This window comes from Elephantulus edwardii, unplaced genomic scaffold (assembly GCF_000299155.1).
Source record: "Elephantulus edwardii isolate Elephantulus edwardi_28Jun2011 unplaced genomic scaffold, EleEdw1.0 scaffold00257, whole genome shotgun sequence".
NCBI lineage: Eukaryota > Metazoa > Chordata > Mammalia > Macroscelidea > Macroscelididae > Elephantulus > Elephantulus edwardii.
This window is the reverse complement of record NW_006400007.1, coordinates 3,479,651-3,503,130: the sequence shown is the minus strand read 5'-3', so window position 1 is coordinate 3,503,130 and position 23,480 is coordinate 3,479,651. Positions and strand designations below refer to the sequence as shown.

At 38.5% G+C, this 23,480-nt stretch overlaps 1 protein-coding gene across 1 annotated transcript in view; it reads right to left on the bottom strand.

Moving 5' to 3' along the window:
- Positions 1 to 6,774: 6,774 nt before the first annotated feature.
- USP32 (ubiquitin specific peptidase 32) overlaps positions 6,775 to 23,480 on the bottom strand; it is a 191,442-nt gene continuing 174,736 nt past the window's right edge. Inside the window, exons 30-35 of the mRNA XM_006899474.1 lie at positions 22,555 to 22,675; positions 14,423 to 14,614; positions 12,099 to 12,387; positions 8,758 to 9,182; positions 8,078 to 8,170; positions 6,775 to 7,096 (exon numbers count right to left, since the gene is read on the bottom strand). Coding sequence (XP_006899536.1) covers positions 6,923 to 7,096; positions 8,078 to 8,170; positions 8,758 to 9,182; positions 12,099 to 12,387; positions 14,423 to 14,614; positions 22,555 to 22,675 — 1,294 coding nt within the window. The 3' untranslated portion in view covers positions 6,775 to 6,922. The remainder of the gene's footprint in view (positions 7,097 to 8,077; positions 8,171 to 8,757; positions 9,183 to 12,098; positions 12,388 to 14,422; positions 14,615 to 22,554; positions 22,676 to 23,480) is intronic.

Genomic DNA, 23,480 nt, shown 5'->3' with positions numbered 1-23,480 from the left:
CTGCTTGGATGTCAGTTATGGTCTCTTTGGGGTATATTCCCAGTAGTGGAATTGCTGGGTCAAATGGTATCTCTATTTGCAACTTTTTGAGAAAGTGCCAACCCTCCTTCCACAGTGGTTGCACTAAACAGAAATTCTTCACCCAGTGCTTCCAACTTGAGAGGTTGGGGAAAAAGACCTAATAGTTCTTTCAGTTGGTTCATTCAAGCGTAGATTATGTGGTGGTCTACGTCAAGCTGAAGGCTTAGAGAAATGGACAAGCTGTAGAGGATTTATCAGATTACACCCACAGATCCACACATGGCATGTTCAGAGGACACACTTTTTTACCACAACAGTGAGGCACAAATTTCGAAGGCAGTTCCAGCATCTATGGAATCTGCTGACATTGCCATTTCATGCAACCCAGACTTAACAGTGGGAACTGCTAGAATTGAATTAAGAAATCTAAGTACAGTGGGACTGAATGGACCGAGTGGTAGGGCATGGTTATTGTAATCAGCAGTGTCTGAGTCTTAAGGACATTTACTTGGTTATAGTGTCCTTGGTAATAAAACAGACGGGAAATTCAAACATTTACTTGATGTGTAAGTGGAAGAATTCTAGTTCAGGTGAATAGTAGTCTAATCTGAATCACCAGGAGAATGAATAAATTCCTAGATTTGAACCAGTTTGCAGACTTATATCCATTTAATGAAGATGAGGCTGGTTTCCCTTAAGCAATGACTTGACGACACTGTCAACAATTTATACTGTTAATAAAACATAGGTTCAGCAACCTGGACTTCCATTCATCAGTCTTGACTTGGGTGCAGAGACCAATACTGAGTCCTCAATACGGAACCATTCCTTGGGGTGATCAGGCAGGACATTGGAGGCAGGTCAGTTATGATAGGCCTTTCCAGAATAGAAAGAACAGCTTTTTGGTCTTACTGGAAAAGGCACTTATTCTCGATACAGCTTTACTTGCCAAGACTACCATTTGCGGACGTAAAAGAATGTCTTACCCACCATCATGGTAACTTACCCTGCATTTCCTCAGAGACTCAGTTCACAGAAAATGAAGTATGGCAATAGGCTTATGCTTAGGGAATTCCCTGGCTTTATCATGTACCCCACCATCTTATTTTTTTTAATGTTTTAAATTTTATCATTTTTTGTGTATTGTCAAATCGGATCTGACTGGTACAGGAGGAGATTGCCCCTCCTTCTCCAGCAGAGCATCTGGTGGATTTGAACCACACACTTCTGGGATTGCAGTGTAGCTCCTTGCCACTAGGCTCCCCATACCCCATCATATTTAAGAAGCTGGCTTGATATAATGGCCTTTTAAAGACATAGTACTAGTTATGTAGCAATAATGTGCAGAACTGGGACAATATTCTCCAGGAGTCTGACTATATTCTAAACCAACATATGGATTTTTTTCCCCTCTAATATTGAGGTTTCATGAGTTTAGGAATTAAAGTGTGGAAAATGCAAGTGGCACCATTCACTATTACCCTTTATGAAATTTTTGCTTCCTGTTCTTGCATCCCTATGCTCTGTAGATCTGGAAGCTGTAGTTCCAAATCAAGTAATACTCCCATCTGGAGACACACTACTGATCCCATTGAACTGGGAATTAAGAATGTCACCTGCCTACTTTGGGCTCATGCAGCCCAAGTAATAGGTAAAAAAAGGTATTACTCTATCGTCTAGTGTGATCAACCCTAATTACCAAGGGGAAGTCAGATGATACTACATAATGGAAGTGAAGAAGAGTACTTTAGGAACACAGAAGATGCCCTAGGTGGTCTCTGAGTACTACCAAGCCCTGTTTAAAGTCCATAAAAAATGACTGCAACCCAGTTCTGACATGAATCATTTCACAGACTCTTCAAGAGTGAAAGGTTGTGTCCCTCCGCCAGGCAAAAAACCACAAGCTGAGATGCTTGCTGAAGGCAAAGGAAATAATGAGTAGATGGTGAAAGATGGTAGTTCTAAATACCAGCCACAGTCATATGATCAGTTGCAGAAATTAGTATGTAATTGTTATGAGCATTTCTTCCTTCCATATTTTTTCTTCACTTACATTAGCTATAAATGGGACTAGTGAGGGTGTGAAATGTACTCTGGTGGCCTAGAAGTAAGAAGCGGTGCTACCATCCCAAAGGCAAGCAGTTTGAATCCACTAGTCACTCTGAGAAAAAGATGGGTAGTCTCTTACTATACAGATTTATGGCCTCAGAAATGCAATGGAGGTTGACTGTAAGTTGGGACTAAATTAATGGCATTGGGTTGGGATATTTTTGTTGTTGTTGCTGTTAACACATTTCCAGTGTTGGCGGTTTTATTTTAGGCACAATTATTATTTTAGAATTAATTTTTTAATGTACATCTAGTTGTTGTATATAGGGTTTTCGGTACAACAACTTGATATGTACATTAAAAAAAATAACTCCAATTCTAAAATAATAATTGAAGAAGACCTGAAGCGCTTGCTACAGAGGGTCAAGGACTGCAGCCTTCAATATGGATTGAGGCTCAATGTAAAGAGGAAAAAGATTCTCACCACTGGGCCAATTAGCAGCATCAGGATGGATGGTGAAGAGATTGAGATTGTTCACGGCTTTAGTTTGCTTGGCTCCACAGTCAACACTCTCGGCACCAGTAGCTAGGAAATTAAGACGTATTGCCATGGAAAAGTCTGCTGTTAGGGACCTCTCCAAAGTACTGAAGAGCAATAGTGTCTCTCTGGAGACTAAGGTGCATCCGATACAGTCTGATAATAGTCTTTGCTATCACTTGTTATGCATCAGAGAGTTGGACAATGACTAAGGAGGACAGAAGAAGAATTGATGCCTTTTAGCTGTGGTGCGAGTATTGAATATACCATGGACTGTCAAGAAAACAAACAGATTCATCCTGGAAAGGGTCAAACCGGGCGGCTCCTTGGAGGCAAAGATTCTGAGGCTCCGTCTAACATACTTTGGACATGTTGTGAGGAGAGACCAGTCCTTGGAGAGGGACATCATGCTTGGGAGGGTGGAGGGACAGTGCAGGAGGGGAAGGCCCTCTATGAGGTGGATTGATTCAGTGACAGGGTAATCGGGCTGGGTGTATCAGAGATGGTGGGATTGGCACAGGACAGAGCAGAGTTTAAGGCTGTTGTACATAGGGTCGCTACGAGTCACAAGCGACTCGATGGCACATAACATATCAAATTGACAAAGAGGTAGACTGCAGTGGTTATATGTCAGTTTGACTGTCCATGATTCTCTGATTTGCCAGTTATAATGTAGTCATTTCCTTGATTTCTGATACAATCATTATCTTGATTAGTTTTAAATAGCTAATCAGCTAATCAGTGTCGAGGACTCTCCTTCATAGAGTCGCTATGAGTCACCTGCGACTCAACGGCACTTAACAACAATCAGCTGAAAGGGATTTTCATCAGGGGTATGAAAGTCTGGTAAAATTCACTTTATTTTTGCTCAATCTGAATATCTAGTTTGTCACCTCCAGTTCTTGGATTTGTCTTTACTGCTGACCCTGGATTCATCAGCCTTCACAGCTATTTCTCTCAGGAGAAGATCTCTCCTGAGACCTGTCTCATTGATTTGGGACTTGTCAGCCCAAGTCGTAAGTAATTTTCTTTAGATGAATCTGATATCCTGGCTTTTTAGTGGCCTCTGGAAGACTAGGAGCATTTAAAGGCATTACATAAATGAAATCATATTCTCTTACCTCCTAATTTGCATAAAATGTTGTAGGACCAGTTATATGATAAGACAAAGTTACAATAAAGAAAAGAGAGAAACTGCTGAGGCTGCTTCTGTATAAATGAACACTTCAACACTTCATGGGATTTTTTCTTGGAGTTTTAGGATTGTAATTCCATGGAAATTGACAGTTAACTGGTCTAAAAACTTCTACTCTATCTCCTAGTTTGTTGGGTAGTGACTGGAGTCTTAAACTCTTACAAGGGGCCATCCAAGGTAAAATAATTTGTCTATTTGTCTGGAATAATAGAGGAAGGAGAGTCAGGAATTAGGAGGAGGAGGATATGAAATATGTGAAAGCGTGCTTCTATAAAGAATTATTTTCTTTGTCATGCAATTAGAACTGGATGGTGCCTGGCTACTATTATTGAACATTTTGATCAGAGAGTCTACAGAATAATGCTGATTAAAAGGGAGAGAAATATAGAACAAAATATAAAATTCTCACAGAAGCTAGTTTTTCTTGAGCCAGAGAGGCATTATCAAATCCCTTAAACTTGCCCCAAAACAATCATTAAGCCTTAAGTTAAAAAAAAATCCCTTGAAATCTTTTTAAAGTCAAAGAATAGTTTAGCTTAACTAGTAAACAATGTCTGTTCTGAACACTGCTCTTTTAAAAACTCTTCGTGAGATCAAACTGACAACAGCAACTCAAAAAAGATCAGCTAAAAACCTGAGGAAGTGGTGAGTTTATGTTAATGGGGAAAGAATAGAGGGCTAGAAGAGTTGTTTACTTTGAAGACTGTCACTGAACTGTATATGTTGAAGTGACTGAATTGACATATTTTTGCTGTGTAAATTCCCAACAATTAAAAATATACTAAAAAAACCTCAACAATTACTGTAGAACTTCTCAATTATTTTTACCACATGCTCTCTATCCTTCTCTCTACTTTTATCTTCCCAAATAATTTCCCAAGAGTAATGTGATCCAGATTTGAATCAAATCACCTAGACATTCTAGGTATCTTGTTCTATAAACAAACCGTCCCTGGCTCCTCAGAGATTGAATACGGACTCTAAATATCTGACATGCATTATTCAAGCAGTATCACACACAGAAAGGCTGAAAAATTTGACATTTTCCATTTACGTGTACAGAGGGAAAGCAGAGCACACAGATGCATCCACAGTATTTAATTTGTTTGGATAATAGTTACATAAACAGGTACACTCCATATACAATTACCAATACTTTTTTATACAGTTCATATTTCAGTACATCAACACTATTTTATTTACACTCTATTTATGTACATTAACATCTTTCTAAAGTCAGTGCATTGTCAACAAGATTTATACAGTAATTTACAAGGTGAATGTAGTTAATAATTAAGTTAATAAAATTTCTAATTAATGAATTTAAAAAATTAATTACAACCAATATAACAAACACAGACCAAACAACATTAGTAGATTGTGCTACCTGCTTAAATTAAACACATGTAAGGAAATAATTTTAATAAAATCTTTCACTTTTTTATGGGACTTGTCCAGGTAGGAAAGGACACATTTTATATACTGAAAATTCAGAATTAAAGCCTATCTGGCTTTATCACAGTACACTATTTAGGCCAGACTTTGATACTTGCAATAATAATCTTCCTTTGAAAAAGGTTTCAGAGTAGCCATTTAAGACAATCTTGCCAAAAGCTCTGAGGAGAACTGGATAGTAACCAATATCAGATATAGCAGAACACAAATACTTAATTTACATTGGTACCTACTACCTACGGAGCAAAAAGACTAATGGAAACTAGCAAATAATAAGTCAACTTCCTGGGTCTAAATGAACATAAAAGAATCAGAAATCAAAACAAAACATAAAGGTGAACTAGTTACTTCAATTACATGTTAAAACAAACAAACAAACCCAAACCAACCAAACCAACACAGGAAAAAAAATGTCTGAAATAAATAACATTTATATCTTTGTTCCAGTCTTGAATAATCAAAGGAAAATATGCAATGAGCAAAGAAACATTAACTTTTGATGACTGCTATGAAATGAAGAAACAAACCAAAAAGGTAAAACAAAAGTTTATGTCCTAAAACCACCAATTTAATAAAAATACAGAGGAACTATCCATCGTTGAGATGTGTTTGACTTTTAAATTTAATATGATTGTGGAAAATACCTCAGTGCTTTAATTTAGAGCCACTACATAGGAAAATGCTTTCAAAATCTATTTGCAAGTATTCGCTCCTTTTTTAAAGTGCAAACTATACCAAAGAGAAAAGTGACCACCAACTCTGAAGCACCACTGAACTTTGGTGCTGTTTTTTTTCCTCACCAGCAGCTCTGGGTGCAACATGAGCATGTGAAAATGGAACAAATAACACCACACTCAGCAGCTGGGGGTATACAATTGAGAATACTTTACGTATCCTGAAAGTGAGAGGATTTCCCTGGATGTTTTTCCCTCCCACAGGGCCTCCCGTCCAAGGACCCAGTGTGGGGAGACAGCTCTTAGAGATCCTTCCCTTTGAGACTGACCACTATACATCTCTTCCACCAATGACCGTGTCTCAAACACAAATGGACAAAAACAAAACATAAGAAATACAGAAAGAAAAAAAAAAAAGAAATACAGAAAGAGTAGGAAAATGGATGGTTTGAAAAATAAGTCTAAAAATCTATGTTCGTGCCGTAAGAATTATCTGCACACTGTCATGATCTTACTTTCCTTGTCTTTTCATTTTAATGGAAAACTTCAGGAAAAAGGAGGTAGCATATCATGTCGTCCCCAGACAACACTACAATTTTTTGTTTGTTTTTGACTTTGACTCCAAGGAAATCCTTAGTATTTTATGATTATTGGTAAACTCTATACTCACTACATGTTTGTTCATATCTGGACAAGCACAATTTAGTTCTATTTGGTCCCAGGTGGCTGGTGCCAAACCCTTTTGTTTATAAGCAAATGGTGGGCTCTGCCTGAAGGTTCTCTACCAGACAGCTTGTGTGAGACACTCCAAAACCAAGTGATTATTATTGTTATATTAACTATTTTAATTAGGATTTTAATTTTGTGCTTCAGGGTCACAGGATTAAAATAACTACATTTAGCTTGCCTTTCAGCGACGCTTTTGCCAAATGTCAGCTACAGGGAGTTGCCTCCCTAACCACCAGCCCGTCAAGTGGCAGAGTGGTCACTTCACTGTAACACACAGTACTTTTTGTAATCGGACTCGAAATCTTCATCCATGCTGCTTGTGTCTGCCATTTTTTTGCCATCGATCTTTGGCAGGAATTGTGCATAATCTATCCTCTGCTGCTCATAGAAAAGAATGTAGGCAGAGTCGGTGTCAATTTCATCAGGGTGAAGTTCCTGAAAGAGTGAGAACAGCCTTTAGTGAAAAAATTATCACATGTAGGCTCTTAATCCTCGCCAGGAATGAAACAACAGATCCTCTCGAGACAGGAAACCTGGCTGCTTCTAATCAGCTTAGTGTTCTGGTCCTGGATATTTATACCTAAAATGTACTATTTTCAATGCTAGAGTAATATTTTAATAAATTTTAGAAATGTCATACTTTATAGTAAATAAAGACATAAAAATATAAGTAATAAAGATTATATATAAAAAGCTTAACAATAATTTATTTTGTTATTATTTATTACTTTTAATGTTGCCTTAAAGAGAATTTTTTTCAACATTTCTTTCTGGGAAAAATAATCTGACAAGAAAAGGAAAAAGAACAACAAAAATAAAGAAACAGAAACTGCCCAACAAATTCCAAATGAAAGGGAAAAGATCCAGTGTGAAAACAATGCATACGAACTTTATGAACTTTGTATGTAAACCAGTATAATAAAAACAAAACAAAATTCCAAAAGTACAAAAGACAAATAACTTTGCCTCATTAACTAATTCTCTCTTTTCCTCATAACTCAATGTTTTCATTTCCTACTCCACAGATTGGTGTTTCTTTTAAAATTACTTTCTTACTCATAGCCATCATGTGGGTACTGACGCATAGCTGACCCTCCAACAGGCTTTCAGAGGCTATCAATTGCACAGGAGGTAGTTTGAATCCACTAGTAGCTTCATGGAAGAAAGACAGGCAATCTCCTCCCATGTGATTTACAGCCTTTGAAAATCCACTTGAGGGTCAGGTATGAGTCAGTTCCAACTCAATGGCAAAGAGTTTACTATTAAGAACAGCTATATATTGATTCTAGTAGAGACATCTACTTTCTACTAGACAAAAAAGTAGAAGTAATGACAAAGTCCATCATTTTAACACATGCTCCCCAAAGTCGGCTGACATTATAGTTTCTAACTTTTATCAAAAGAGAGGATATTTACCTTACAGCTGCTGTCATTGTAACAGTACCACTTGCTGTTTGGGTTTTTGGCATACGTGACGTAATGACCCCCACCCAGAATTCCTGAGTGGCACTAAGAGAAAAGAAAGTAGAAGCACATTAGTATTTAACAGTAACCATGGTATTACCATCTCAGCAGAACACTGATGACTTAGGTAGTTAAAACAAAAATTACCCTTCTCTAGATGATTAACTCTTACTTTTCCTGCAGAACTAAATGTCCATTCTCCTTAGGCCCCATTGAGTTGGAATGACTGTCCCTTTAGTGGATTTCCACAAAGGCTGAAAAGTCAAGTTGTAAATTGCACAGAAGATTGCCCATCTTTCTATGGAAGAACAACTGGTAGTTTTGAACCATGTGCTTTTGGGTTGACAGTACAATTCTCTCCTCACTAGGCCACCGCAGCTCCCTGAGGGCTCTAGCTGAGATTAAGTCTTCCTGTGACTCCACATAAGATCTTGTGCTTTCCTCTATCACAGCTCTCATTCTGATGAACTCTGACTGACAACCACTCCTTCCTCATACTCCTTACATCTGATCAGAAAGGCAGCGATATCTACTCTTAACTTTGTCTATCACTGAGCTCAATGTCTAGAAATTAAGTAAGCACCATATGATTGCTCACTGAATGAGTGAAGACAAATGAATAAGCCACCTACCGAAATTGCATAAAGATTATAAATAGGCTTAACACGAGTATCTTCCCTTTGGTCATCCGTACAGTCCTCCTCACTGTAGTTTTCAAGTTGACCGTTGCTGTAGCCATTGCCACAAGTCTCGTGCTCATAAAGGAATCCATTGGCCAAGGCAACCTCATGGTCCTGAGGGGTAACCAGTTCGGGCTGGCTGCCTCCCAGCATGTGCCCTCGGCTCAAGGCGTCAGTCAGCTCACAGACCTGTAACACCCCATTTTCCTTGCTGGCATCCAAGTTCTCCTTACTATTTGACAGTTTGTTTTTGCTGCCAATCTGGGGTAGTCGAAGCCTCCCTTTGCTTCTCCCCATAGTCCGTGGGCTGCTGTTAGGGCTGCTGTTTTTGCTGGAGGGGCAGCTAGTTCCACTTTTTCTTGATGAAGAAGGTGAACCTATGAGAGATGAAAGATTAAAAGTCCACATGTCACAGGTCTGTCACTAAATGCTAATTTTAACTCAATTTCATACATGTACACATAAAGAAGATTTTGGCTGGCTATTCTTTGGTTCCTTCTAAGTAGTTAATAAGTGACACTCTGGTCTTCCTCAAGTGCCTGTAGGTAGTAATGTTCCAACGATATAAAGTAGACCAATTCTCAAGATTTTATAGTTTTTAATGCTCTGGTGAAAAAGCCACACAATCACCCCAGATGAACGCACTGCAGAATCCTTTGCCCTCTTTGAGCCAGCATCACCCCAGTCTTTGCAGTCCCACCTTTCTTCAGTCTGTTCTGGCCGTCCTTATGTTGTCTTCAAGTCTTTTTCTTCTCACACAAGAATGTCTTCTAAGTTTGGATTCCTTTTTTTGTGGCATAATCTATAGAACCACAATCCTGCTGTTTCTGTCTGGCTGCTTCTCACTGCCTGTGCCAGCTCTGACATTACAGCTCTCTTCTTTTCCTTCAGAGTCCCCACCAAAATTGCCACTGATGCTCCTAATTCCACCAACAGTCTCTTTAAGGCAATCTAGGTTTCTAGTATTAAACCAAACCCAAATCTACTGCCACTGAATGATTCCAACTCAGCAACCCTACATAGCAGAAAAAAAATGGCTCTTTTCCATAGTTTCTGAGGCACTACATCTTTACAGAAGCAAACTGCCTTATCTTTCTCACATGGAGTGCCTAGTAGATTTGAACCACCAATCCTTCCATTTGCAGCTCAACACTTTACCATTAGGCATCCTAACATTCTTTTAGCCTTTACTTATATATCCAATTCTAATACTTGTTTCATATTGTAGGTTACATGGGTTTTTTTTATATTGTTTGTTACAGCAACAAACACACTTGTTGGTACTGTCTTATTTATTTAGTCCTGCTAAAATAGAAATCCCAGTAATCCCATTCCTGAGAATTTATGACTTAATAAACAGAAATAGGGGAAAGCTTAAGTCAGCTATGAGAAACAGACTTAATTAAACAGAGTACAACTATTTAAAATTATAATTAGAAGCAGAATATAGCTATTACGGGGCTCTTGTGGTGAAGTCAAAAGGGTTGTGCTGCTAACTCAAAGGCTGCACATTTCCAGTGACCTGGCTTCACCAAGGGCTCTCTGGAAGAATGATGGGTGGCCTCGTCCTGCTGTCAGCCACAGCCTTGGAAACTTAATGGAGGGTTACTATGAGTAGTTGTTTGAAAACAGCAGTACCATAAGTGGACTGATTAGCTTCAATAAATAGAAGTTCATCTCTCACACTTTATGAGGCTGCAAATCTAAATTCAGGACACTAGTCCTAGGGGAAGGCTTTCTGTCTCTCAGCTCCAAGGAGAGATCCTTGTCTTCTTTCAGGATCTATAGCCATAATTCCTGGGAGATCACTATGTATCCTGGCATCAGTTCTCTCCAAGCTCTAGAAGTTCTCAGAGCAGGAACCTGGGTCTTAGGATGCATTCCACTTCAGGCTTTTCTTGAAGAAAAAAAAATCTTGAAGATTCCCCAGAACCTGCTTTGTTTCATCTCTTTTATATTTCAAAACAGATTCACTCAAGATACAGTCTAATCCTATAGGTTGTATACTGCCTCGTTAATGTCATCAGAAACTTATCCCTCTTGTGTCAGAACTGGCTCATAACTGACCTTCTAGTGGGTTTTCAGCAACTATAAAGCACACAGGAGAAGACTGCTCCCTTGGAGCAGCTGATGGATTCAAACTACCGGTCTTTGGGTTGGTAGTGCGATTCCTTACATGTTAAAGGTAAAGATTTACCACGTATAGGATAATTATGTTGTTGTGTACCACTGAGTCAGAATCAACCCACATCTGACCCTCCAGTGCGTATTCAGAGGCAGTAAATTCAATGGGATGAGACTGCCCATCTTATTTCCACAGAGCACCTGGTGGATTTGAACCATGTACCTTTGGGTTAGCAGTGCAACTCCTCATCACTAGCACTTCCTTAGGGTAATTATACCTGGTCATAAAACAAGTTAATTACACAATATTGAGAATAATGGCCGAGTCAAATTGATTCTGTTTGTGGAGACACAGTTATATTTATAACAAGTACTTAATGCTAGGCACAGTACCTGGACTACTTTATATTGTTTTATTTTGATCTCTAGTAACAATAATTCTTTACAGTGGCAGTTCTTAAATTTTTTTGGTCATCCTCCCTACTTGCTTTTATACCCCTAGAATTTTTGTTTATGTGGGTTTTATCTACCATTATTTATCTTATTAGAAATGACAATGGATACATTTTAAAAATGGAAGAATACACAATCACATATTTCATTGTTAAACTGCTAGCATTATCATCATGTCATGTTTTCTTGACTCCATAGTACATTTGTGAGAGAATATAAGAGAATGACAATGAAAGAGTAAGATATTTTTTTCAGTCTTTTTATGAAAATAGTCTTGACCTCCTAGACTGCTACTATAATTTCTAATATGTAACTATTATTAACTGATATAACTCACATGAACAAATGATACAGGGATCCCCTTGGGGGTTGCGAGGCTACATTTTAAGAAGTTCTCTACTGTAAGAGAACAAAGATGACAAGTACCACTGATGGTTACTGTATGTCAAGTGTTCACACTTGGTCCATTAAATCTTCACACCCTATGAACTTGGTATTATCTTGCATTTTCAAGTGAGAAGATTTAGGATGGATGTAGTCCTTGCTAGAAGACACATAGCAGAAATACATATAGGATTCTAAGAAGGTTCCTTCCACTTCCTTAAACTGTTGCTCCAGAGTAGATGACAGGGAGACATATGCTGCCTACAGAAACCCTAGCAAACCTCCCCTCCCCAGGGCGCTATCTGGAACCCCTTAGTGCCCAGACTCCTCACCTTTTGGACTACTGATGATGTTTGCACTGAGTGAGGATGGGCTTTTGCTCAGAAGTACATCCTCTTCCCCAGCGGAGTTCTGGGCATCGACTTTCTTCAGCTCTCCTAGCGGAATTCTCAGCTCAGAGAGGTCATCCCCCTGGGGAGTGAGTGGTTTCCGGAGACAGAGGGCTGGATCCCTTGGTACCAAAAAAGCACTGGGGTCAAAACTTTCTCGAGGAAATTTGACAATTTTCTGGGATTTAATCCATCGGCCATTCACAAATTGAAATCGTTTAAGATGAATAATCTGGGAAAGAAAAAGTACAAATACTCATGTTAAACAGTTTAAAGATACTAAATGGTTAAAACACCTGATATACTTTCACTTTTTTAAAAAAAAATTTTTTTATTTTGTTATTTTATTTTATTTATTTTATGTGTACCGTCAAATCAGATCTGACTGGTACAGGAAGTTTCCCCCTCCTTCTCCGGCAGAGCATCGGGTGGATTTGAATTGTATACCTCTGGGATTGCAGTGCAGCTTCTTGCCACTAGGCCACCTGAGCTCCCCATACTTTCACTTTTAAGGGGGAAAAAAGTTCTCCAAAAATGCCTAACCAAATGATTACAGGATGTTCTCTCAGATATGTGATATCTCAGTTAACAGATGAGTGAGTGAAGTGTGAAAGTAGAATTCATAGATGAATCTGAAAGAATTAGTTGGGGAGCTAAAGAAGGAAAAAACCCTTAATTTTCAATTTCTTTCACAGACGAGTAGGATGAAGATATGCATACATACATACTTTGTGCTGGACACATTATCTGGTGAGGTTATGTGGGAGCAGAGTTGAATGGTAAAAGCAAAATCAAGTGATAATGCAGAACAACTTCAAAATAGGTCCAAATTTCAGACCTTTGTCTCTAAGAACAGGCAGATCCATTAACACAAATTCCTGCCAAGCAATAAGAGAATCTCCTAAACTCTAATGGGAGAGGGCAAAAGTAAAATAGATTACAGGCACATACAAGGGTCAGCACACTTCATACCTGCCAGTTGTCATGTTACCACAGTGGGTACCAGGTGACTGGCCAGTGTAGGCTGTTCTTTTAGAGCCCCCTAAAGCTTCTTTTAAGGGAACTCTGGTGGCTAGTGGTAAGAAGCTGCACTACAATTCTAAAGACATGTGGTTCGAATCCACCAGCTACTCTGTAGGAAAAGCATGGCAATTTCCTCCCATGTGATGTACTGTCTCTGAAAACCTACTGAGGCTTAGCTATGGGTTGCTACTGACTTGGCAACACACACTGCACAGCCCCCGCCCCCGCCCCCACCCCCACCACAAAGGCTTCTTTTAAGGAGCTCTGGTGCCCTAGTCAGTAGGGTGTTTACTCCTAACCAAAAGGCTGTGCATCTAGAGTGGTTGGCATCCACCAGCTGCTCTAAGAGAGAAAGATGGGCAGTGTCTTAATCCTTAAGATATACCAGCCTCTGAAATCTGATGGAGGGTTGGTACACATTGGAACTGACTGACCTAGTGGCAAGAAGCTGCACTGCAATCCGAGAGGTGCGTGGTTCAAATCCACTAGATGCTCCGCTGGAGAAGGAGGGACAATCTCCTCCTGTACCAGTCAGATCTGATTTGACGGTGCGCGCGCGCGCGCACACACACACACACACACACACACATTTTACTTTAAAAAAAAGTGTTGAAGAGTAAGAATGTCAGTTAGAAGACTGAGGTGCACCTGACACAAGCTATGGTATTTTGCTATTTTCAACTGCTTTATATGCATGTAAATGTTGGATAATGAAGAAAAGGATGGAAGAAAAACTGATGCCTTTGAACTGTGGTGTTGGCAAAGATTACTGAATATACCATGGACTGCCAAAAGAACAAGTAAATCTGTCTTGGAGGAACTGCAACCAGGTGTTTCTCCTTAAGTGCAAAAGACAGTGAAATCTTGGCTCCAGTCCTTAGAAAAAAGACATTACATTGGGGGAAAATAGGTTAGCAAAGGAGGACGACTCTCAAAGAAATTGACTGACACAATGTGACTAACAATGGGTTTGATCTGTGGTTTATGGGGTCACTATGAGTTGTCACTGACTTGACAGGATCTAACAACAGCAACAACTAATAGACTCAATGTCTGTTTTCTTCTGGGTCAGAAGTGCTTTAGAGACAAGAACTACCAGATATCTATAGAATAATTTATCTTTATCTCCAACAGGAAACCTGCTACAAGGTGGGTCTTATTCTCAAAAATAGCAAAAACTCTTGTTTGGTCAAGGCTTCATTCCTTTATACCAAACTCCTGCTCAGAAATGGGCTAGAACATACCAAGATTGGGGGAAGCCTCCAGAGATCCAGCTTCTTGGTTGCCAAGCAGTGAGTCTTACACTTGGAACAGTAATACATCTCGTTTTCCCCCAGCTCCTCCTCACTGGTGAAAGCACGGAGACAACTATCCAGGTTGATGGGCTCAGCCTGCGCTCGCCGACTCTGCTCCACACTCTCATGCTCATCTACAACCTGCAGGAAGAGGGAACAGGAGGAATTAAGGGGGAGAAATAGTTAAAGTAGGCACCTGACTATGAATCAATCCCTTACCTGTATTTTCCTCTACATCAGGGGAAGGGGAGGGGAGAAAAGAAAATGGTATCAATAACTTTCATTGCTGTCAAGTCAGAACTGATTCATGTCTTTTCAGAGGCTATGAAGCCAGGAGGAGACTACCGGTTTTCCTCCTGTGGAGCAGTTGGTGGATTTGAGCATCTGTCTTCTTGGGCTTGGCAGTGAAACTCTTCACCCATTAGACCACTAGAGAGACAGACGGGCAGACAGACTTCACCCCTAAAATGGAGTCTCTGAATATGTCTAGCATCTGTACATTTATTAAAAAATTTTACATTAGGTGAACTCTGCTAGCCTAGTGGTAAGAAGCTGCACTGCAATCCCAGAGGTAAGCAGTTCGAATCCACCAGATACTCTGCTGAAGAAGGAGGGACAATCTCCTCCTGTACCAGTCAGTTCTTTTAAAAAATATTTACATTAAAAATTTCCAGGATGAACCAACCACAGCTTTATCTGAAACTTTTCCAAATGTTTAAAAAGGGAGCGAGGGGAGGGATTATCTGTTTGTTTCAAAAATTTTAAATCCTAAAATAATTTACATGCAAGTTATAACCAGAAAGACTATTAGTATGCTTCAGACTCTACAGAGGCTACTGAAACAAATGCCAGATCTGGACTAAATAAGAGTGAGCAGAGAAAAGCTCACCAGGAGAAGAACACACCAGAGCATAAAACCCCACAGGACACAACTCATTTACACAATGACATGATACAACAGGAGTTATCAGAAGACCGCATGTATCACTGCCTGTCGCCTGTCTCCTGTCTCATGAGGCCTTTTAATCTGAGATGACAATGATACAACAGCCAGGTCACAAAGTGTGCTGCTTCTATTAAGCTTCCTACCACTGCACAAAACTTTGAGGGTCCTGTTAAACCAACATGCTAGGCTCTGGAGCAAGAGGAGGTAAGTATGCATTAACAGTGACAGTAGAGGTGGGCAGAAGTGTAGGGATATGCACTGGGGGTTACAGGGCATTCTATTTGAAAGACAGATGAAGAGAAAGAGGGACCTTGAATACAACAGAAAAGGGAAAATGTTCCTTTCCCCATTCCTGGGTGTCACCTAAAAAGAAACAGGCAGCTGGGATACTTCTTCTATCTCTAATGTATGGGAAGGTGGGGAGGCAAGATCAGGACTGTGAGTACTACCAGGAGACTTCACACAAGGGTATTTCATCGCAGGGTGGAGCCTGGGTTAGAAGGCCAACAATGACTGCCTCTTTCTGGCAAAGGTCACACATTGCCAAACATCCCACTGTCTGCACTGTTCCTTCCTTCCAGAGGTGTACAGCTTCTCTTTTTTGCCTGATGTAATTTCTCTTATTGTTTCCTTTCCTGACAATTATGATGAGAACATTCAGGTGTCTAGATTATATACTGGCATAGTTCAGGACATTCTGTCTAGAATAGACTTTTCAGGTGAGACTTTTAACCTACATAAGAGGATGGCTGAACCATAGGTTATCAAATGGCCCTCTACTCTATCAAGGATGGGGTTGATCATGCAGTTAAGGTTTTAGGATTTCATCACCATCCATTCTAAAGAATTTCTTTTAAAAACAGAAAAAGGAACTTGGCTTGACTTTAGGGCACTGATGTTCCTTCTTTTCTGAGTACAAATTCTTTAATAACAGGATACGACCCATCATATTTAAAAAAAAGTTGATCACTAAAGGGAAAATCTGACATCAAATCAGTAACTGCAATTAACAGCTCCTTTAAAAAAATATGTATTAAAATATAGCAATATGTTTTTTCTCATAGCCAGTTAAACATCTCTCCCAGGCATGCTTTATGGACAACCACAAGTTATAATAAGCTAGTAAAGAAAGCTGATTTTACTGACTTTATTTTTTGTGGGTACAAAATATAGAGCTAGATGGAGGAATAAGAAACCCTGATAAAGACTCTATTTGTGGACTCATAATGATTTCTACTTATGGAAAACATTTCTCTAACTAATAAGTTCCTTTCACCTCTTGAAAACCATCTCCAGATCTTCAATTATTGTTCACATGGTCTAAATTACTTACACATACCCTCTTCATTTCTCCTCCATGTTGCTTGAACAACTCATCCTTAACGTAAAACACAGGGAATAAAGCAATAATTTCTATACATTATAAGTCTACTGAAAAAACAAACAAACAAAAAAACCCTAAGAGAATCTAAGAGAAAGATCTAAGAAGTCATTTAGTTCCATTGGTTGAGGAATGTTAGGTCCAAATAGAAGTACCAAAAGCAAGAGAAACTGCTTTTCCGGCATTTCTCCACCCCCTCATCAAATGAAATATGTAGAAGTGTTGAAGAGAAAAATGCAGAGGAAATATAGAGCAAGGAAATCGTTCATATTCTTAGTATAGATACAATAACTGTCAAAATACTATCAATGTTTCCCTGTCTTTTTTTCCCCCCAATATCCATAAATGCACTTTCTTTATTTAGATCATCATTATTTATTTATCACTTTATTTAGATCTTTGGGGGCAGTGGGTCCTGGCCTCAAAGACTGCCTCCTGTTTCCCTGTCTTAAAGGAAAATATTTTATTGTATCTTTAGTGATGGTTTATACAGTAGTTTGGGTTCCCATTCAACAATTTCTATACATGTTGCCCAGTGTCACTGGTTACATTCCGCACATGTGAACACTCATTATTTCTGTTCCTATTAATCTAGTTTCCCTGCCTCCTTACATTCATTTTTGTTTTTAAGTAATAACTGGCCATTTAGTTTTATATAGTTGATTTTTTGTTTTTCTATTATTTATAGTTGTTTTTTTAAAAATTTTACACTCTTCTCTTTTTTAGAGTTCATTTTTAAAAGAAGCATAGTACTTTTGGACATTCTTATGTTTAAATTCATTATTCTTTCAGTCTACTTGCTATTTAGCTCCAAACTTACTTCAATGGTAAGTGATGGTTTAAGACCGGAAGAATATCTCAGAGAATCCACCAATCCGAAATGTCCCATTAAAGCCTGGTTTTTGTTTTTAGAAGTTGCATACATATACACTTATCATACAGTTAATTTTTAAAAGAAGTGTAATTATGGGTGACACTATTTTTGAGTCAATGGTTTTTATATACAAGGTAACCTTGAGGACTAGTTTTGGTCCAAGGTTTGCAGAGTGTTTCAGATAAGTAGTCTTGGGGAATCCTCCAGCCTTAATCAGTCCAGTAAGTCTGGGGTTTTTGGTTGTTGTTGTTGTCATGAATTTGAGATTCTGATGAACACTGGCTAACAGGAGCCAGAAATCATCTAGTTCTTTTGGTCCTAGATTCAGTAAGGCTGTGTTTCATGTAGGTTAGTTTCATTTTTAAGTATTCTAACTTTTTTTTTGTATTGTTTTTTTAAAATTTTATTATTTTGTGTGCGTGTACTGTCAAATCAGATCTGACTGGTACAGGAGGATATTGCGCCTCCTTCTCCGGCAGAGCATCTGGTGGATTCGAACCGTTTTCTTCTGGGATTGCAGTGCAGCTTCTTGCCACTAGGCCGCCAGAGCTCCCCCTAGTATTCTAACTTTTTCTTTCTCTTTTGCTTTGGACAAGTAGAGACTAATAGTTATATCTTATTTTTTATTATGATTTGGGTGAAAGCAAAGCAATTTTCCATTTAACAGTTCAACACAATTCATTACATACCATTGTCTGCAAACACTTTCATCTATTTCTGCTCTTTCCATTGTCCTTCTTCCTGTCCCTTCTGGCTTTCTGAACTTTGTCTTCAGGAAAATGCTGCCCTTTTGACCATAATTACTCTAAAAAAATGCATACCTCTGAGATGTTATTGTTCATTTTATAAGTTGGTCTAATGTTTGGTGAAAACTGAGTCATGAAGCTTAGCTGAGTTCTAGGTATGAAGGATGACTAAGGGCCATTGTCTTAGGAGATGGACCAGTATCTGTGATAAGAGGCTAGGGACTAGTGAGCTTTATATTTTTAAAAAATTTTTGATTTTGAGTTTTGTTCTATAGTCTTCTCCTCTTTTACACAAGACCTTTTAATGTGATTCTGTTCGAGCCATTGGCAGCTGGTCACCATCTAGTTCTTCTGGCCCATGAGTCCTTTGTGCTGTTTCCATGTGTTTTTTTGGTTTTCTTCACTTTACATGGCATTTTCATTTTAATTCAAGATTTACTTCAGTACTGTCAGTACTCTTAATAGCCACACTATGCCTTATGAAATAGGACATTATGTTATTTGGACCATACTGAAGTCTGGTCCTGCTTTCTTTAAGCATCTCCAATAAGTTTCACTTGTTAGCAGCGATCATCATTATGGCGAGAGTGATTTGTCTTTGTTTGGTCCTGAATCTACGTCATTATGAATTTCTTCATATCCAGGAGAGGTCTTCTTCGCATTTTTGTTTTCAGTGGAGTTGATCCTTTAATGGCTTGGAGAATACTTCTGTTTCTGGGGATTGTCATGACTGTTGAAGGCTGCACAGAGTGCATCTCAACACCAAGAAAACAAAAATTCTCACCTCTGGCCCTACAGACAACATTATGATAGATGAAAATGGGATTTAAAACTGTCAACAGCTTTTTCTTATTTGGATCCACAATCAATATACTTGGTACCAGCACTCAGGAGATGTAGTGAACTGGCAAAGTCTGCAGTCAGGGACTTTTCCAAATTACTGAGGAGCAATGATGTTAGTTTGAAGACTACAGTGCACCTTCTTCAGGCCATACATAGTCTTTTCAATCACTTGCGATGCTGCTTGAGAGGTAGACAGTGAATAAGGATGACAAGAAGAGTTGATGCCTTTGATATGTGGTGTTGGAGAAGAACACTGAATAGCTCATGTTTGTGCCAAAAGAACATACAGATATATCATAGAAAAGATGTAGCCAGAGTGCTCCTTAGAGGCAAAGATGATTAAACTTTGCCTCACATGTTTTGGGCATGTTGCTAGGACAGGTTATTCACTGCAGAGGGACATCAGGCTTGGGAAGGTGAAAGGACAGTGAAAGAGAGGGAAAACCTCAACCAGGTGGATTGATGACAAGATAATAAGTATAGCAATGGGCTCAAGTGTATCAGCAATTGGGAGGACGGCACAGGATAGGACAGGGTTCAGACCTATTGTTCATAGGGTTGCTATGAGTTGTACTTGACAGCACCTAACAACAACAACAACAGCAACAACATGACTGTTGAGTGTGATAAGCCCAAATCATGAACAACAGCATTCATTAAATTTTCACCTTTGTGTTAATAACCTTTTATTTCACTTCCAAGTCAATAATCCGCTTTTTTTCTTGCTGCTGACTTCCCTCGCACTAGTCTTTTTGTATTGGGAGTATTTTGAAAAAAATTAAACAGAGAGTTAATGCAGACAGTTATACAGTATACTTTTTTAGGTAAAAAGTATTGTAAAACATGCATGCATTATTATGATTATCAAGACACATGGAAGCTCTGGTGGCTTAGAGGTAAAGGAATTGCACTGACAACACAAAGGTAAGCAGTTTAGGTCTATTAGCTGCTCTGTGGGAGAAAAGATGTGCAATCTCCTCCCGCACAATTTACAGCTTTGGAAAATCTACTGGAGTCAGCTATGGGTTACAGCAACAACAATAATAAACCAAGACATATAAGTCACAGATACCACTATACACCAGGCATCACAACCATTTTATATGAGGGACACACTTTTGTGGACAGCTGTTATGTTCACTATACAGAGTAATTTCTGAACTCCATTAGAACTTTATTAAATTATCAGTGTGTATTTAGCAGGACACTGCTTGAATGGACATTATAGAGTATGACTATAAATACAATTTTGTTCTTGCTTTTTAAAAAATGTACTTTGTCATAATTGTTGTTGTTATGTGCCGTCGAGTTGCTTGCGACTCATAGCGACCCTGTGTACAACAGTCCTAAACCCTGCTCTGTCCTGTGCCAATCGCACTGCCTCTGACACACCCATCCTGATTATCCCAGTCACTGGATCAATCCACCTCATAGAGGGTCTTTCCCTCCTGTGCTGTCCCTCCACCCTCCCAAGCATGATAATTATCTTCCCATTCAGTAAAAACATCATTCTATTCAATGACTACAATATTTTAGTCAATGGCTACATCATGTTTTACATAACTATTTCTCTAACAAACTAACATGAATAGTTTGATTTTTTTTTCAGTATCTAAAAAAGGTTATGATGATTATTTCTTTGATTATATTACACAGTATCTTCTTAGGACAAATTTCTGTAAGGAAAATTACTAGAATATAATTTGTGAAACATATGCACATTAATTTAAATTTTGAATCACAGTGTGTCTCCTTTGTCTACGTGACTTGCCGAGCACATGCAGAAGCCACATGTAGGAAGAGAACTGCTTAGTCATGCCACTCAAGGCAAGATATCTCAGCAGTGCTTGGTTTCCATGGTATCCTAAGTGCATCACTGAAACTGGAAGTAGGTCAAGATTTAACTGGTCACGTAGCTCCTACCTATAAGAAGGAGATTCTCTGATTGTAAACAGGGCTTGTTTAAAAGGAAAAGGGATTTACAGAGACAAAAATTTTTCATATTTGACAGATATATTATGTCCTATCAGATTTTATGCTGCCAGACTTGGGAATTTTTCTATCAGTTGCTAAAATTTCTCCTCTTCCTCAAAGAGGCACGGCTGAGGTTATGGAATTACTGTGTTATAGTGAGCATGATAGGCTGGAACATCAACTTCTGTTCAGTTTCTTCTAGCTTTAGCACAACGATCTTTCACGTGGCAATGATCTACAATTATTATCTTTCATTTGGCAACTCATCCTTGGCTAGTGAGAAATGCCAGGAAGAATACTCGAGGACTGCAGAGGAGGCGATTGCTTCAATTTCCTTATGGAACTGGTGGTGGATTAAAATTGCCTGCCGTTGGCATGGTAGTGCAATTCTTTTCCACTAGGCCACAGACCTCCTTTTGTCAAGTGCCATAAAATACAAAACCTACTGTAATTCCTCACTTAAGAAACTTCTTTGATTCTACTGTACTTACTCTTCCATCAGATTCTTGGTATTACTTTCTGTCCACAAGCTACTAATCAATCTCTCTTAAAAGAATATTGGGTTAAAAAAAACCCAAAACAAAACAACAAAAGAAAAAAGAGAATATTGGGCTAATTAAAACTGCCTGAATAAAACATTAGCTTTTGAAAAAATTGCCAAAATGATCTTTTATTAATCTGGAAATGGCTATTAAAAAGAAATTACTATTTCTGTTGTAAAAAAACAAAAACCAAAACCCAAAATTGCCCGAGTAACACTTTTTAGTATGGAGTATCTATCCTTTTCAAAAACATGTTTTCACATTTTAAAGAAAGCTCTAGCTAGAGAATGGCTGTAGAGGAATCAAGTTTAAAGAGGAGCCACTGAGACCTATTCTTTGATGGCCAGTATTAAAATATTTCAGTTCTTTTTTAAAACTTCTTTGATCATTATACTCACTAGGGGAAATAACTATAGGACGCTATCAAACTAAGTAGCTGTGGATACCAAATGCTACAATTTCACTGATACTTAAGTAAGTATACAGAGATTTCCTGCTTGCATGGCCAGAAGACAGAACTACAATTTTGTTTTTAGATTTCACTTGTTTAGATGTTCTAACATAACTAATTCACTCCAGTAGTGGGAAACAAATTAAAAAAACCACTCACAAAGTTATTTAAATACATTATGTGCCAGAGACAATGTCAAGGCATGTTTTCTGGATAGGCTTACATTGGCTAAAACAGAAACATTAAAAATATATTTAAACTGGATATAAAGGAATAAAATTCACAAATAAAAATCACTATCTTATGGTAGCCCTGATTACTTACCCTTTCCTGTGATGTCTGATAGCGGAGGTGAAGGGCTGTGGGGTCCCAATCCACAGCAATGTAGGCATTTCCAATGAAAGCTCGGTCTTCTCCACAATCAATTTTACAGCCTCTGCAAAATCTAAAGGGACAATAAAAAAGATCTGTAAAAGTAGAAATAATTATGAAGGATTCCAAATTTTCTCTATCAGAAATAATGCTCCTTTCCCACATCTCCAGTTTTTTGAGCTTCAAGTTTCAGAGCTTTATAAATGAACAAAAATTAATATTTTAGAGAATCATGCTTATTATTTCTTAAATCTTTGGATATTTTAAAAATTTTTATTATTTTGTGTACGTGTACCATCAAATCAGATCTGACTGGTACAGGAGGAGATTGCCCCTCCTTTTCCAGCAGAGCATCTGGTGGATTTGAACTGTGTGCCTCTGGGATTGCAGTGCAGCTTCTTGCCAGTAGGCAACCAGAGCTCTCTAAATCTTTGGTTTTTTTTAAGCACTTGGTAACCATCTATTAATTCTCATGAAGATGTAAGAGCTTCAGGACAAATAAATGAGAATTAGATATTTGAGATAACTCAAAAGAAATCCCAAATTCAGTTATTCAATGCTCTGAGGCAGGCAATTTATCTTGTATTACCAACAGTTATTTCTTTTTTCAAAAATGGCACATAAATGTGTGTATTTGAAAAATGGCACAAAATTTCACATAAATACGTGTGGGATAAAAATGGGAAACTTTGTGTGTAATTTACAGCCTCTGAAAAGCTGATGAGGTGTCAGCTATGAGTCAGTTCTGTATCAACAGCTCGTAACAACAAAAACATAAAAATGTGCATAAAAATGTATGGAGGACATTATGCTGAGTGAAGTATCTCAGTCACAAAAGGACTTATACTGCATAGTGCCACTATTGTAGAATGGGGAGA